Source organism: Talpa occidentalis, unplaced genomic scaffold, assembly GCF_014898055.3.
Source record: "Talpa occidentalis isolate TD23 unplaced genomic scaffold, MPIMG_talOcc4v2.1 talOcc4.5, whole genome shotgun sequence".
Lineage (NCBI taxonomy): Eukaryota > Metazoa > Chordata > Mammalia > Eulipotyphla > Talpidae > Talpa > Talpa occidentalis.
In genome coordinates this window covers 121408215-121424449 of record NW_023604861.1, presented here as the reverse complement: position 1 = coordinate 121424449, position 16235 = coordinate 121408215, and the positions used below count along the sequence as shown (strand labels likewise).

General features: G+C 37.5%; 1 protein-coding gene across 1 annotated transcript in view; it reads left to right on the top strand.

Moving 5' to 3' along the window:
* The window catches only part of TTC27 (tetratricopeptide repeat domain 27), a 117893-nt gene that overhangs the window by 63259 nt on the left and 38399 nt on the right, over nucleotides 1–16235 (top strand). Inside the window, exon 13 of the mRNA XM_037528249.2 lies at nucleotides 4171–4398. Within this exon, the coding sequence (XP_037384146.1) occupies nucleotides 4171–4398 (228 nt within the window). The remainder of the gene's footprint in view (nucleotides 1–4170; nucleotides 4399–16235) is intronic.

Genomic DNA, 16235 nt, shown 5'->3' with positions numbered 1-16235 from the left:
TTTAACAGAGGAATGAATAGATAAATGAATAACTTAACTCCCAATCTGCAGTCTGATGTGGTTCCAATTGCATCATTCTTCATGGTGCTAGTCTTTTAGTAAACAAATTAGTAATATTAAGTAATAATTAATGAATATTAATTATATTAAACATAAATTAATTAGTAAATAAATTAATAGTAATGCTATAAAAATATGATGGTTTTTAAAATTTTGACTTTTGGAATAATTAAGCAAGTTGGTGAGTCACCAGTGCCCACAGCATGATTTGAAATATTAAAATTCTTTAATTTTGGAAAGTATAGAAAGTAGACTTTCTATAATTGCAGGAGGAAAATTATAATGGATTCATCCCTTTGAGAGAATGGGTTTGATTGTGCCCCACAAGTTATGGTGTCATTATTTTTTCAATTTGCACATTACATTGTAAGAATTGTCTTATAATAATGATAAATCCCCCTGTTTATTCTTATTCTAGAAAATATGTATTTTGCTTTTTAGGAACATAGTCATTTACTTTGTCTTAATTCTGTTGTGAGTTATAAACAAACGCCCCTCAAAATCTTGATTTTAAAGGTTCATTTTACTATTTTACTTGCCACATAAAAGATTTCCCTTACCTGTTTTTCTTATGCTATACTACTGTTCAGTTTAACTGTGGGCCCTAAAAAAGTTTTGCTTTAATTTGGAAGCAAATGTTTTATTTCTAAAACAGCTGAGATTCTTTTAGTATTTGGTCTTGTGCCAGTAGTTGTCACCACATTTTGATTTAACTAGAAGTTTGTGAAATTTTAATCCTTGCTTTTAGTGCTTAATGGCGTAATTTATTTTTAAAAGGCAAATTCGGAAAAGTATCTAATTCTAATTATTGTATTCTGGTGCTTGTGTTTGAAGCTCTCTATCGTAGGGGCTCAGACTTTCTAATTTAGACACTACCTACAGAAATTCTTGTTATTTAATGACCATTGGCAAAATAGCTAAGATTAATTTTTCTTGACCTTGGGGTCAGAACTGGTTCTCATCTGTTAGCATTTAATTTTTTGAAGTTATCTGGCACACTTCTACAAGTTTCCTTGAGCCTAAGGACAAATTTTTACTTTGTTGAGCAAATTTGGTCCCTAAATGAAAAACAAAGACAGAGCTCTAAAAAGCTACCTGTAGTGGGTGGGGGTAAAGGGAATGGTGAAGTAAGGTCTGGCACTTGTCTTATTTTCTGTTGTTTCTAGAAACAAGACTTACCTGAGATTATGCCACACTTTGTTATGCTACATTTGCAGATCATTGCATCTACGAACTCTAATAGTATTATCCTTTGTATGGGGAATATAACCAAAATGAAAATGCGTACATTGTACAAAGATGAAAAATGATATAGGAATTATATAAAATAAAATATTAAAAAATAATAAAAAATAAAATGCATATTGCAAAAAAAAAAAAAAAGATGGTGAGTGCTTCGTTTCTACAGCAACTGCGGTTCTTTTAGCAGATGTTTTGGTTTTGTGGTTTTGACTTTTATCTTCTACGATAGTTTCTCTGTATGATTTAAAAGTTTTCCTACAAATTCTTTTCCCACACCAGCTAGAGTGTCCAAAGACAAGTCTGAGTTGTGTCCTCCCTTTTGTAACTTTGCTGTGTCTCCAAGATTCAGTGGGAGCTGGTTAGTGTGAATGGCTCGCAGATCACTTCATGATGGAGCTCCTGCTGCTTTATACTTTATCCCTTTATCCTACTTTTTTATCCTGGCCTCATTCCCATTTGGACTTGTTCACCCAGGTTGTACCCAAAGTCCCAAAAGGACTAAACTACTTGTAATTGCTTGACTTGGCAGTATTGTTTCACCTCAGGGAGTTTGTCAATGCCATTATTTGTTTAGAACTTGTTCTCCTTCAGTTAATGCCTGCTTTGCTCTTCAGGGTTCTCCTTGACCCTGAAGCTCATGCTTTCTACTAGGAGCTTTCTCTGATACCTCCCTGCTAGATTTGGTGGTGGTCTCCAGTGTTATTCAGCACTATAATCAGAACTCATTTATTCGCTTATCTCACCTGCTGAACTATAAACTGTTTAAGAACGAGACTTGTATCCGTTATGTACAGCTGTCTCCCCAACACTCAGCACAGGCCTAGCACATAGTAAGCATTCAGACATGTTTACTGAATGAATGACTAGTAGGTGTTCACGGAATAGTTACTGCATTGAAGCAAATCTCCCAAGTAGACACTCCTTATGGATTTTACATGTATTGAAAGATATCTCTCTAACCCCTGCTATGTATTTCCTCCAAAAACTAATTATGTGCACTTCCTTTTCTCATTTTAACATTTTAGCTTTAGAAATAGAAATAGGTGCCTTCAAGAATTTTTGTTTTTGCTCAGTAGATGTTTAAGACAATGTGAACATGCTGTTAATAGGTAATGCAATTCTTGAGTGTGTTGTGTACTATATTCTCTATAAAATTATTCTGTCATTGTCATAAATATCTATAACACCTGATAGAATGTGAACTGATTAGCTTTAGTATGTGGCAGAGTTTGAAACTGGAAATCAGACCTTCCTTTCCTCTAAAACCCCCATTCCTTTCCCCACACCTGCCTCCCATCATGGTTTTTGTTAATCCCTTAAAAATTAGATGTTCCATTTGTAAGATAAAACCTGAAGACCTCACTTGAATGGGAAAAATAGCAAAATCTATAATTTGGTAGTGTGGATAAGAGATGATCAGCTGATTGAATAATTAGGCCTGGTTTTTTTTTTTTTTTTATTTAATTGTTTTATCTTGAACCTGGAGTATTTACATTGTTCAAACCAGTGCTTGGTGTTGTCACAAAAATAAATGTAGGAAGCAATTAGTGAACTTTTGGCCAGTGAGAGAGTAAATAGGACTAGGCACCACCACATAGAAGTCTAGCAGGGAGTGACTATTTGGGTGGGATATGATGTCTTGCACTTTTCACCCTCAGTTGCTGCTCATAGAACAAGAATTTGGATTACGAGAAACTTCCTTCTGCTCAGATTGTCCCTGTCAGCATTGAGTAGAAGGTGCTTTGAGGCTCTCTTCTCTCTGCCCTGCCATCCTTACTCAATGTGACAGGATGGTAGAACATCTTTCCACTGGTCAATCTCCGTGTCTTTGAGAACCAGTTAATACATTAGCCAAAATCAGAATCCACTTTTACTCTCTACTTCATAGGAGAAGGCTGGAATTAAACTATGCTCAAAGTTTATTTACACACACGCGCGTACACACACACAGACACACACACGAGCGTGCGCACGCACACACTTTTTTCTTAAGCGTAAATCTTTTGTTGTCAGGTGTACAAATCTGACTTTTAGTGTCACTTTACATTCTTAGTTTGCTGATTTTTCATTCCCTTAGAACAGGGAACAGTCTCTAGCTGTTACTCCTAATTCTGTCATTCCTGTAGTCTCAAAAAAAGTTTCTTATAGTTAGTATCTCCTCTGAATCTAGGGCTCATTTTTTCCCCTTTCATTCTTTGCCAGGAGTACTTGCAGTTGTTGATTTGTCAATTCCTAATCCCTGCATACTGAGCAGATGTAATGTTAGATGAGGGCAATATCACACATTAGAAATTTAACTTCTTCCTCTAATTCACAAAATCAAGGCACAAATCCCAGCTAGGAAGGGCAGTTTGCTTTGATAATTCCTCTTACTCAAGTATTAATAGTTTTCCTGATATGTTGTATCCATAACAGGATGCTTCCTGGAATCTTAGTGGTGCTTCATTAGAGTAGGGTCTCCCCTCAAACCTCAAAATTCCCAAATATAATTACTTGCAGAAAATATGCCATCATAAATGTAAATGAAATCCACTATGGCAGTTTTTCAGTATATAACCCTTTTGTTTGCATCTACCTGAAGTTCTCAGTTACTTTTCAACACTGGATATTTGATCAAAGGGGACATCACCATATCATGGAGTAAGCCTGGTGTCACCACAGCAGTGTTCATCTTTGTTCTTACTCTTGTTCCTCTTTTGTACTTGTACCATCGTCATTTTCTTTTGCTTTCCTCTTATTTGGAAAAGGTAAATGAAAAAGTAGGTATATCTGTCACTTCAAACTTTGAAAATACAATTTTGGGTCATGTGGGATAAAAGGTAAATATGTGCTAAAAAACTATTTAGTTATTTCTGTTGTTATTTCTAGGCAGAAGAAATTCTTAGACAAGAGCTGGAGAAGAAAGAAACGCCAAGTTTATATTGTTTGCTGGGAGATGTCCTCCGAGACCACTCACATTATGATAAGGCCTGGGAATTGTCTGGACACCGCAGTGCTCGGGCTCAGCGCTCCAAGGGCCTCCTTCATCTGCGAAACAAGGAGTTTAAAGAATGTGTGCAGTGCTTCGAGCGCTCTGTGAAGATTAATCCCATGCAGGTCAGACAGTTCATAAAACCCCATCTGCTTCTCAGCTCTTAGGTTTTCCTTTGATTTTGATTCTTACTCAATGAGCATCCATTTTCTGTCCTAATGACTGGCATGCTTGTATTTGGGAGCTTAGGACTCAGTCTCTCTAGTGTTGCTTGTCATCCAAAGTGGACAGGTTGGATTTCTCCTTATGCCTCTCTGTTACTTTCGCTTTCCTACTTCATTTCATTATTTCTTTCTGTTAACTGTCCTTAACCCAACTATAACTGTTAAAGTTAGCTTCCATTTTGAGCAGAAAGTTAGAAATGAAATGAGTCATAATTAGAGACTATGTTAGGCCTCTGCCAATAGTTGCTGAAATCAATAAGAAAAACTTGTATAGAGTAACACAGAAGGGATTGTTGATCACTTTAAGAAAAAGATGTCTATATTTACATCCAAATATTTTTGTTTATTAGTTAAAATTTTAATTATTACTTAAAATCTTTTTATACTTTGAAGAAAATAATACAAAGACTGGACCTTTACAATAAGTGTAAGATAGGGCCTCCCTGGTGGCACAGGTGTTGAGCGCCGCACTGTGAAGCTGTCCGCAGCCTCTACAGTGCAGGTTTGATCCCGGCCAGTCGGCAAGAATCCCACATGGTGTGGCAGACCTCTCCTGTCTTGCTCGCTGCTCCCCTCAGCAGTGTATTTCGTCAGTCTGCCTGTTCTGTTCCCCACTCTGTCTCTGGTGAATCCTCTTACCCTCCCACGCATCTGGTCTGTACCACAGTCTTGCATAAATAAATAAATAAATCTTTTAAAAAATTAAGTGTAAAATAAATAAATAAGAGATTAGCTTTATTTTTTAATGATAATCAGTTTTGGTTTTTTAAACCAAACTTTCTTTATGACTGCTTTTCTATTTCACCACTCAAAAGCATTTATCAACCAGGGTTGCTGGCAGACAAGCACAGTTGGTATATAATTCTAGTTAAAACTCTCATTTATAATAGACTACTACATCTTTGCTCAAATGTCACTTTCTCAGAGAAGCCTTCCATGATCATTTTATTTAAAATCACATCCCTACCTTCCACCCCTATCTCTTACTACTTATTTTCCATTTCTGCTTAATTTTCTCCTTAGCACCTTCTAATATTATGTATAACAACTTTAAAAAGTAAGCAGGTCCTCCAGTTTAAGTCCGTTGAAGGCAGAAATTTTTATTTGCAGTTTGTATTTCCATAGAGCCTGTAACAGTGCCTAGCACATATTGGGTATTCAGCAAATATTTGTTGAATGAGTAAAAGATAGATAATGCCATTAACCAGTTATTCTGTTAAATATGTACTAATTGCTTGCTGTGTGCATAGCATTAAGCCAGAGGATGAAACAGTAGCAGCAGATCACAAGCTGGTCTGGTTTGTACCCTGTGGTACAGGCTGGTAAAACACAAAGACAAAACTAGCCAACAATATGAGGCATCCAAGAAATACTAAGTGAGCTGTTATTTGTAAATCATTATGCAGAGATCAAATAGAGATTTGATGGACAATGGAGAGAGAATGCTGCATTTGACAAATAGTGCTTGAACAGACTAAGGGAAGGGCAGTATTGAGGAATGAGGGTACTCCAAGCAGATAAGTAGTATGTGCAAAATCCAGGAAACAAGTATGTGTGTGAGTTTAGGGGGACAAAGGAGTTAGTGAACAGGTTAATTTTTTTTACCTCGGCTGGATCTTAAATGTGAGGCCAAACACTTTGACTTTTTATTTGGCGGTAGGGAGCTGTTGAAGAGTTGATTTGTGTTTGGTTTGGTTTTGAATGAAGGAATGTGGTGTGCATAGAGGTAATTGAGGAATGTTGTTTGGCAGCATACGGCTGTGGCGATACTAGGTGCAGGCAGGGATAGGAGACTAGCACTACTTCAGCTTACCATCTTCAGGGCGGTGGGAGGAAAGAGGAATAGACATGAGGGATGTTGTAGGGAGAACCTGACAGGGCTTGATGGTCTCATTATATAATTTTGAATTAATTACTTTGCAAGACAAAGAAATGACAATTGCTCAAAGCAGAGTCACAGCATAAACAGATGTTTTGTGAAGATGTTTTGCAGTTTGTCATATGGATCCAATTCAGGCAGGCTGTGAGCCATGCCAAAATATGCAGGCATCTGAATGCTGCAGTTATACAGAACTAGTACACAATGCAAAATTGAATGTCGTAGACTTAACAACTTGTGACCCAAATCTGAGCAATCTCTAAAGGAGAGCTCCTATAGAATATTGTTTCCTTTAAATCTGGGATAACAGGAGATTAGAAAAGCAGAATTTAAAATACTCTATCCTCTTTTCTTAGAAAATTTTCAGTCAGGCTTAATGATAAAATTTATTGCAAAATGAGAGGCGGAGTTTATTTGAATGACTTTTGTGCATTGTAATGACTTTCTGAAATCAAATAGATGTCAAAGTGGGAGTGTTTGCTTTTATGTCAGGGATGGGCTGCAAAATTAAATGTTTTGTTGATGGTGATTTGTTAGAGAATGGAGAACATTTGTACCATTTATATTTATGCTTTTGAGATTGCTGGCTGTCATTTGCTTATACATCCCTATTTTTGCTTTTCCAAGTGACTTCTAAAACTACTAAATTTCAACCTGAGAGTTTTGGAGTTCATGGGAGTGTTAGAAACTGAAGAAAGCAGAAGGAAGAGCCAATATTAAATCATAAGTCCTTAGGCCTACTCTTAAGTAGTTATTATTATGGGAATAATAACTTTTTATGCAAAAAGTAACAACAAAGAAATTGCTCACATATCAAATTAGTTTAGGTGGCACCCATTTTTAAAAAATATTTTCTTTAAAAAAAAAACACTTATTTTCCTTAACTCTCCTCTTCAATTACTGGTCACTCATGTTTGTGAGGTTTTATGCTATTACTAGCAGAATGTATATCCAGCATATACAGGCAAGAGGGCTGCAGTTGAGAGGAGGTAAGCTGTTGCTCTGGATGGATGCCAAGGCTTGGAAGGCTTCCTGCAGGAGGTGGGACAGGAATTAGCTTAGGTATTTACTGACTGATGAAAGTGAGTGGCTGTGCAGGAGGAGGGGGTGGGGCCTGGCTTCACAGGTAGGAGAAGAGCATGAAGAAAATTGTGATTTGAGAGTTTTCTAAGCACTAGTGGATGTCCCAGTTGTGCTTGCTATTCTGGTAACCCATCCAGTTTAATTTGTTAGTCCCAAATTTTTAAATGAAATACTGTCACTAACAGTTGCATTTAAAGAAGTTGGAATGGGTTTTCACAGACATCCACCTTTTTTAAAATTAATTAAAATTTTGAAATTGTCAGGCATTTGCATGTCTATACAACTTTGGGGTTACATTTTCACACCTCCACATGTGCACATCTTTCACCCTCTACTAATTCTCTTGTGCCATTAACCTGTCCTTCTCCTAATCCCGCTGGTAACCAGTATATTCTTTTCATTGTCTAAGAATTATTTTTGCTTTCAGTATATATCCTTTGTTATTTATATTCTACAGATAAGTGAAACCATCCGGTATCTCTCTTTGACTTTTTTTTTTTTAAAGATTTATTTATTTTTATACAAGAGCTGGGATACAAGCCAGAAGTGCAGAAGGGTGAGAGGATTCACCAGAGACAGAGCGGGGAGCAGAACAGGCAGACGGACCAAAGACATTGCTGAGGGGAGCAGCGGGCGAGACAGGCGAGGTCTGCCTCGCCATGTGGAATCTCCCTAGCCGGCCTGGAATTGAACCCGGGCTATAGAGGCTGCGGACAGCTTCATAGTCCTGCACTCAACCTCCTGCGCCGCTGGGGAAGCCCTCTCTTTGACTTTCTGACTTTACTTAGCATAATCACCTCAAAATCTATCTATTTTGTCCCAAAGGTACTATTTCATCTTTTTAAATAGCTGAGTAGTATTCCACTGAGTACATATTCCACACTTTCTTTATCCAGTCATCTGTTGTTGGGCACTGAGTTTGGTCCGTGTCTTGGCTGTTGTGGATATTGCTGCCGTGAACAGAGGAGTGCATAAATCTTCTCATATTAGAGTTTTCATATTCTTTGGGTAAATGCCCAGAAGTGGTATTGCTTGATCATATGGTATTTTCATTTTCATATTTTTAAGGTAGCTCCATACTTTTTCCATAGAGATTGCACCAAATTACATTCCCACCAGTGATGGGTGAGTGTTCTGTTGTCTCCACATCCTGGCCAACATTTGTTTCCAGTCTTTTTGATAATCTCATTGTAGTTTTGATTTGCATTTCCCTTTTAATAAGTGGTTTTGAACATTTTTCATGTGCCTGTAGGCCATCTGAATGTCTTTTTTGGATAAGTATTTAGTTCTTTTGTCCATTTTTTTGATTGGGTTGTTTGTTTTTTGTTGTTTTTAAGTTGTCACTGAGCAGTTTATGTATTTTGGAGATTCCTTGTCAGACATGTAATGGGCAAATATCTCCTCCTAGTCTATAGGTTGTCTTTTTGTTTTTGTGATGGCTTCTTTTGAGGTACAAAAGCATTTTAGTTTTACATAGTCCCTTGTTTATTTTTGCTTTTGCCTCTCTTGCCATTGGCGATGCATACCCACGTGTCCACTTTGTACTTTCATCGTCTGCCACAGTCGTTCAGTGCATGTACGGTGGACAGAGCTCCCACTTGACAATATGCTCAAATAGAAAGGTGACCAGTAATAGCCTCTCTTTTTTTTCCCCAATCCTTTCCAGATGCAACCTAGCTAGCAACACCCTTTCAAGGACAGGATGTAGGATGTACTGTGCTTGCTCTGAGTGGCTGAGGACAGTCAACTCCTTCAGATTTGGGAAGGTGGTGCAGGAAATGCTTAAGCCTTTTCTATAGAAGCCCCTGGTATATATCAGACATTCCTGCCAAACTGCACCTGCGCCATGCATGACAGTACTTGGCTACCAATTTACAAGATTATAGGGAAACGTGGCAAATTGTAGGGTAGATGTCAGGGCTGTGTCAGCAGAGTACTCCTGCCAGAAATAAAGCACACAAAGAATCATCTGAATTCTCTTGTTGTCATGGTGTAATCACCTACTTTGTGGCCTAAATGTACCACCATCTTTCTATTACATTGCTTATCAGCTTCTTATATAGTTTATAATAAATACTTAATGGCAGCAATCACTTTCAAAGAGCAAACATACCAAAACAGTGTGTTTTTAAAGGATAATTAAGAACTTGGTTTTTGGAAATATATATAGTTTTCATTTTCACTCCATCAGGGGCCACAGTGATATCACTGGCCACGTGAAAACCAGAAGACACTGTCTCCTGAAGAAGCATTTAACATCTACATCAAAAAATTAGTAGTTGCTTTTTGTAAGAAGGCAGGTATCCAAAGATGACAATTTAAAATATATGGTCGGGGCCTCCCTGGTGGCGCAAGGGGTTAAGCACTGCACTATGAAGCAATTGGTGGCCTCTGTTGCTTGAGTTCGTTCCCTGGCTTGCCAGGGAGCAACCCATATGGCGAGGCAGACCTCTCCTGTCTCCCTGCTGCTCCCGTCAGCAGTGCATTTCAGTCAGTCTGCCTGTTCTGTTCCCCACTCTGTCTCTGGTGAATCCTCTTACCCCCCCCCCCCGATCTCTGGCCTGTACCCCTGCTCTTATATGCATAAATAAATAAATCTTAAAAAAATAAAATATATGGTTGTAGGAGGTGCGTTTTCATATTAGAGCAAATGAAAATGAGCAAAGCTAGGCTGGGGGTTTGTCTATACTGCATCTTCTTGCACATGTACGTTAATGTGCTAGCTCTTTTAGTAGAAGCAGTTGTTAGCAGCTGGATTTGCCAGTTTTCTGTAAGTCAGGTCAATTGCTTCAAATAGAAAATTCAGTAATTTAGTTCTCATGATGGTTTGATTTTTTTTTTTACCTGATTAGTAGATTCAAAATAAAAATTTTTGGAAATGCATTCCATTAAAAGTGAAACATTTGGGCCTCCCTGGTGGCGCAGGTGGTTGAGCACAGTGCTGTGAAGCTGTCCTTAGCCTCTGCAGTTCCGGTTCGCTCCCCACTGGCAGTGGAGCAACCCACATGGTGCAGTAGACCTCTCATGTCTCACCTGATGCTCCCCTCAACAGTGTATTTCAGTCTGTCTGCCTGTTCTGTTCCCCACTCTGTCTCTGGTGAATCCTCTCACCCTTCCACACATCTGGCCTGTACCCCGCTTCTTTTATAAATAAATAAATCTTTTAAAAAAAAAGTGAAGCATTTGACATTCTGAATCTATTAGAAATTTAGTTAAAAACTTAAACATTGAAGATATAAAAGTATTTTTGTACTTTTGGTAGAACATGGCAACATGGTAAATTTAATGTTCTTTCTGAATCAAGAAAACCTTTGGAGCAGAAATTTACTCAGAGTTGGTGGTAGTGCTAGACTAAGGTAGGCCAAATAAGTTTCTACTACTGGAAATTAAAACTAGTTGTCATTTACAATTTTTTTAAAATATATCGTTTGGGTAATTGAATTATGAAATTTTTGTCACATGTCTGATGTTGAATTAAAATAAAATTCCTGTAACAGGGAATACTTTCTCTGTTTGCTGCCCATCACTAAACTTTAGTATATGTGCTGCCGAAGCGAGCACCCCATCACTAAACTTTAAAAAAATATTTTTTGAGTTTTTGAAGAACCTTTTCATAAATCATTTGTCCCTCAAAGTGTCCTTCAATGATGTTGAACTTTTTTTTTAAAAAGCAGCCCATTGGGCCTCCCTGGTGGTGCAGGTGGTTGAGCGCGGCACTGTGAAGCTGTTTGCAGCCTCTGCAGTGCAGGTTTGATCCTGGCTGGCTGGCGAGATTCCCACATGGTGTGGCAGACCTCTCCTATCTTGCCCGCTGCTCCCCTCAGCAGTGTATTTTCAGTAGATCTGCCTGTTCAGTTCCCCACTCTGTCTCTGGTGAATCCTTTCACCTTCCCTCACATCTGGCCTGTACCCCAGCACTTGTATAAATAAAAAATAAATCTTTAAAAAAAAAAAAGGAGCCCGTTGCATTTTAGCTACTTTGTATTAAAAACCAGGAGGAAATCTTTTATGTATTTTAATTTAATGGAGTTCTAAGAAACTTTAGCTTATAGAGATTTTAGCAGGCTGTAATTATTGAAAGCAATACTTTCAACCAGGCATACATTGGAATTTATCCTAAGGTGGAATAATAAGCATTCAAATGATGTCCAGGATTTGATTTGAAATGTATTATTGCCATTTTGGATATCTCTACTGTGTTAGTCTGCTAGGGCCGCCCTAACAAAATACAGACTGAATGGTTTAAACTATAGAATTTACTTTCTCACAGCGCTGGAGGCTAGAAATCCAGAATCAGGATGCGTTCATGCTTGATTTCTGGTGAGGCCTCACTTCCTGGGTTGGGAAATCTGCCTTCCACTGTGTCCTCACATGACCTTTTTGTCTGTGTGCATGGAGAGAGATCTCTGGTCTCTTTTCCTCGTTTTATAAGGATCCTAGTCCTTTTGGATTTGGCCTCATTTAATCTTCACTGTTTCCATGAAAGCCCTATTAGGCACTTTGGGGAGCGGGGATTCAACATGAATTTTGGGTGGACACAGGTCAGCCAATAGCATCTACCTAGGAGGAATGTTTTCTTTGTAACCTTTTATTATGAAAAATTCAAGTATATAAAATGTTTAGTAACAGAAAGATCAGAATAATGAGTTCCTTCCCATGGCCCATCACCTAACCTCACTGGCTACTACCTCATGGCCAATCTTGTTTCTTCTGTTTCCACTCCACCCTGTATTATTTTGAAGCAACTCAATACATTGACTCATTTCATTTTAAACTATTTCAGTATTTAAATTTACTCTTTTAGCAACTTTCAAGTATATAATGTAGTATTATTAGCTATACTTACCATGCTGTGTCTTAGATCCCTAGAACTTATTCATTTATTACTAGAAATTTATACTCTTTGACTAACATCTCCCCATTTACCCCACCCCCAAAACTCTGATAAGTAACATTCTATTTCTATGAGTTTAGCTTTTTTAGATTTTGTATACATATAAGTGAGAACATAATAGTGTTTGTCTTTCTCTGGCTTGACTTTACTTTTGTAATGGCCTTAGTCCACATATGTTGTTACAAAAGGCAGGATTTCCTCCTTTTTAATGGCCAAATAACATTTGTGTGTATACACACACTACATTTTCTTTATCCATTCATCCATAATGGGCACTTAGGTTATTTGCATGTCTTAGTGATTGTAAATAATGCTGCAGCGAACATGAAGATGCGGATACATCTTTGAGATAATTTCATTTTCTTCCTTTATGTATCCAGAGGTAGGATTGCTGCATCATATAGAGTTTTATTTTTAATTTTTTGCTCAGTACATTTAGAAGGACTGTTTCCTCAACTAAAATTATTATGACCTACAGAGAAGAGTCAATGAAATGTCCCCAGAATTTAAAATGTATTAACTATAAATTTGATAACAATAAAGAACAACTTTTTTTATGATTTATGAAAAAATATAAAGTACTAAAATCATGTTGAAAAAATAAATTTATCAGTTAATTATCTGTTATATATTAACATTTGATATTACTAAGGAACTGATTAAATTATTAGTATCTACTAAGAAAAATTGAAGTAATTTTTATCTGTAACATACTATAGAAACATGGAAATAAATGTATAGCTTGATTAATGTTCCTTTTCTTTTCAAATGTCCAGATAAGCAGCATTTGAACAGTTTAAAATTTTTTTGATAAATAATTTTACTTTTGAAAATGGTTTTTGTATAGAATGATCTGATAGGTCCCCTGATAGAATAAACCAATTTTTGATCAACTCTGAGTACAATTTGTTGGCCAATAAATGAGATTTTTTTAAAAGTCATGTAATTTTAATTTTTAATGCCCTGTTTCACTTTCCAAAATGAAGTCGTTTGAACACTACAATATGTGGTTGCTTAACTAAGCATTACTAAGTATCTGCTGTGTACCAGACACAGATGTGGAAACGAACTGGGCTGTGTCAACCTATCAGCAGAGAACGGAGAATTTCTGTTGGGAAATGACATTGCTAGAACAAGCTTGTGAAGGGCCTAAAATGCCCTTTTTCAGAAGTATCTAACTCTAGTAGACATGGAAATCTGTGATGCTTTTGAAGAAAAGAGTGATATGACAAAAGTGGTATTATAAGGAGTTTAAATACAATGAATGTCATGGAGGAGTGATCAGTGGGTTTAGCAGTGAAGATGCAAAGATGGAGTAGGTGGAACTTCACTACAAAGGGAAATTTTTTGAGACTTAACTCTTTGGACTGGCAGGATTGAAGAAGAACTTGGAATCAGAGAGGGGGCAAATATTCTGAGTTGTCATAATTAAAAAAGAAAATGTCTCATTGATAGATACAGAAAATTCAGGGGGAAGGGAAAATATCTTTTGCAGAAGAAAATGGTGTGAGTTTGAGTGTTGAAGATGAGGAGATTGTTCCATATCAGTGTAGGATCCTTTGGACATAAGAGCCTGAAACCCAGTAGTGAGGGCAGAGCAGAAGCAGGTTGGTGCTTCTCTGAACTGAAGGTGAGGCCACAAGAGAACATCAGGCCAAGTCCTGAACTTTGTACATCTCCAGCAGTTGGTGGAAGGTGGAGAAATGGCACCAGTAAATATATTTCAAACAAAATATATCCAAGTCTTAGGAGAGGGGTAGAAGGAAACCCAAAGAAGGGATCCATGGAAACTTCCCCTTAGGAGAGGGGAAGAAGGAAGAATAGGTGTCAGTAATGTCACAGCTAGTGATAAAGCCAAAGGAGGACTAAAAAGAGGCCATTGGAGCTCACTCATGACCCTCAAAACCAACTTCAGGAGGTTAAAGCAAAAGTAACAGGTGAGGAAATGGATATAACCCCAATAGACTGGTTTAGGAGCATGTCAAAAAGATGAGAACAACAGTGTGAACTATAGTTCTTCAGGGAAGAAGAGTCAACACTTTTCAAGATAACTGGAGACCTTTATATGGTTGGAATGTGCAGAAATGAAGGGCTTCGGTGGTTAAAGGGGAGAATGAGTCCAGTGGATGAAGGGGAAGATAACTTGGGGGTATTGTTTAGGAGAAGAGTAGAATAAGGAGAAGAAAGGAGGGTTTTTGCTCAGGAAACAGGAATATTTGTACTGAAACTGGAAGAAAGATGAGACCATTAGTATTAGAAGAATAATTTCTGTTTATTAACTTCTACATTCTAAGTTAGAATATAAGTGTGACTTCTTTGTGAACTGAGAGAATAGAATAGACTTATGACAAGACATGACCCCTTGCCCTGTGTTTTATATGGATTAAATGGAGGGAGAGAAAGAAATAATTTGGCTATGTACTCAAGCATCAGGGTAAAAAGACAACATGCTTCGATATGCAGTGATGGCCTTATGAATGAGACTGAATGGTTAGAAAGGGCTTGAAGGAGAAGTGAGTGTTGGTGTGAACTAGAAAGAATGGTTGAGATTTGGAAGGAGGCAAAAATTGAAAGACTTGAGGTTTTGGGAACGGAGTCTGGCAGAAGCAGAAACCAGTAGTATTGCAAGCAAAGGTTTCTTGATAATTATAGCTTTTGACTGTTTATTCTTTTATTCAGCTATAATAATAATAATAGTATTATTAGTAGTGGTAGTAGCAGCAGCAGAAACAATAGTCATAGTAATATGAGCTAACATTCACTAGGCCCCAGGTATTGTTCTCTTTATTTTACAAAAATTTTTAGTCCTCAGCACAACGTTTTCACCTTCATTTCACAAATGAGGGAAAAGAGGGTAAAATAATTTTCAGCAGATCCCATAGTTTCTGATGGGTTAAGCTGGCTTTCTGGTTCTAGAGCACTTTTAACCTCTTCATTGTTTTGCCTCTGGAGGACAGTGTCTTATATTAGGAAGGAATGGTGGATTTGATTGAGGTCAAGGTATGAAGTTATGGAAAATATTGAATACCAGACTATCAGTTTTGAACTTTCTTCTTCGTTTAATAAAGAATCACAGGAGCTTTCATCTGGAGCAAAGTGAAGTTGTAACATGATAGGGGACAGTTCAGCACATGACAGCAAGTGAGTCTGCCAGAACAGGGAATTTTAGGGGAACTGAGGTAGTGCTTTCTATACATAAGCCCATTCTATACATAAGACCAAAGTTTCTAGGGTATAGTACTCTATTATGATTGTTAATTATCCAGGAACTTGTATTCTTCCTTGACTTGTAGGGTTTAACGTTCTCCTTCATTTTATTTTTTGAAAGAAGCAAGTGTTTCTCTTTGAAACTGAGTTCCAGAGTTTCTGTTGTGAACTTGTATTAGCTGGTGGGAAGACTCAAGGATATTGGCGCTTACATTCCAATGGAGAAGACAGAATGAACATATGTGGATAATATGTAGAGAAAAAAGAGATTCTTTCCTTTTTGTTCTTTCTTTTTCATATTGGTAAGCAATGAAAAATGAAACTCCTAAGGTTTAACTTGCATAAGTGCCAAGAAATGTGAACACTGTGATAACATCTGGGCTGTAGCTGTGGCTGCAGTGGAGTGGGAGGGCAAAAGTTCTGTTGCCGTAGACCTGATCTGGATCCCAGTAACCCCAAGGCGCACAACATAGAAGAATCCTCATCCTTCTGAGCTTCAGTTTCCTCATTTGTAAATTGGAGATGATAATCCTATCACAATTAGCTGCTGAAAAAATTAGAGCCAATATATCTGTAAGCTGTATGACATTTTCCTGGCCCATAGTAAGTTCACAGTAATAGGTGTTACACATCGCCATTTTTCTGTCCTGCTTATTGCAGTTTAACAGTAATGGT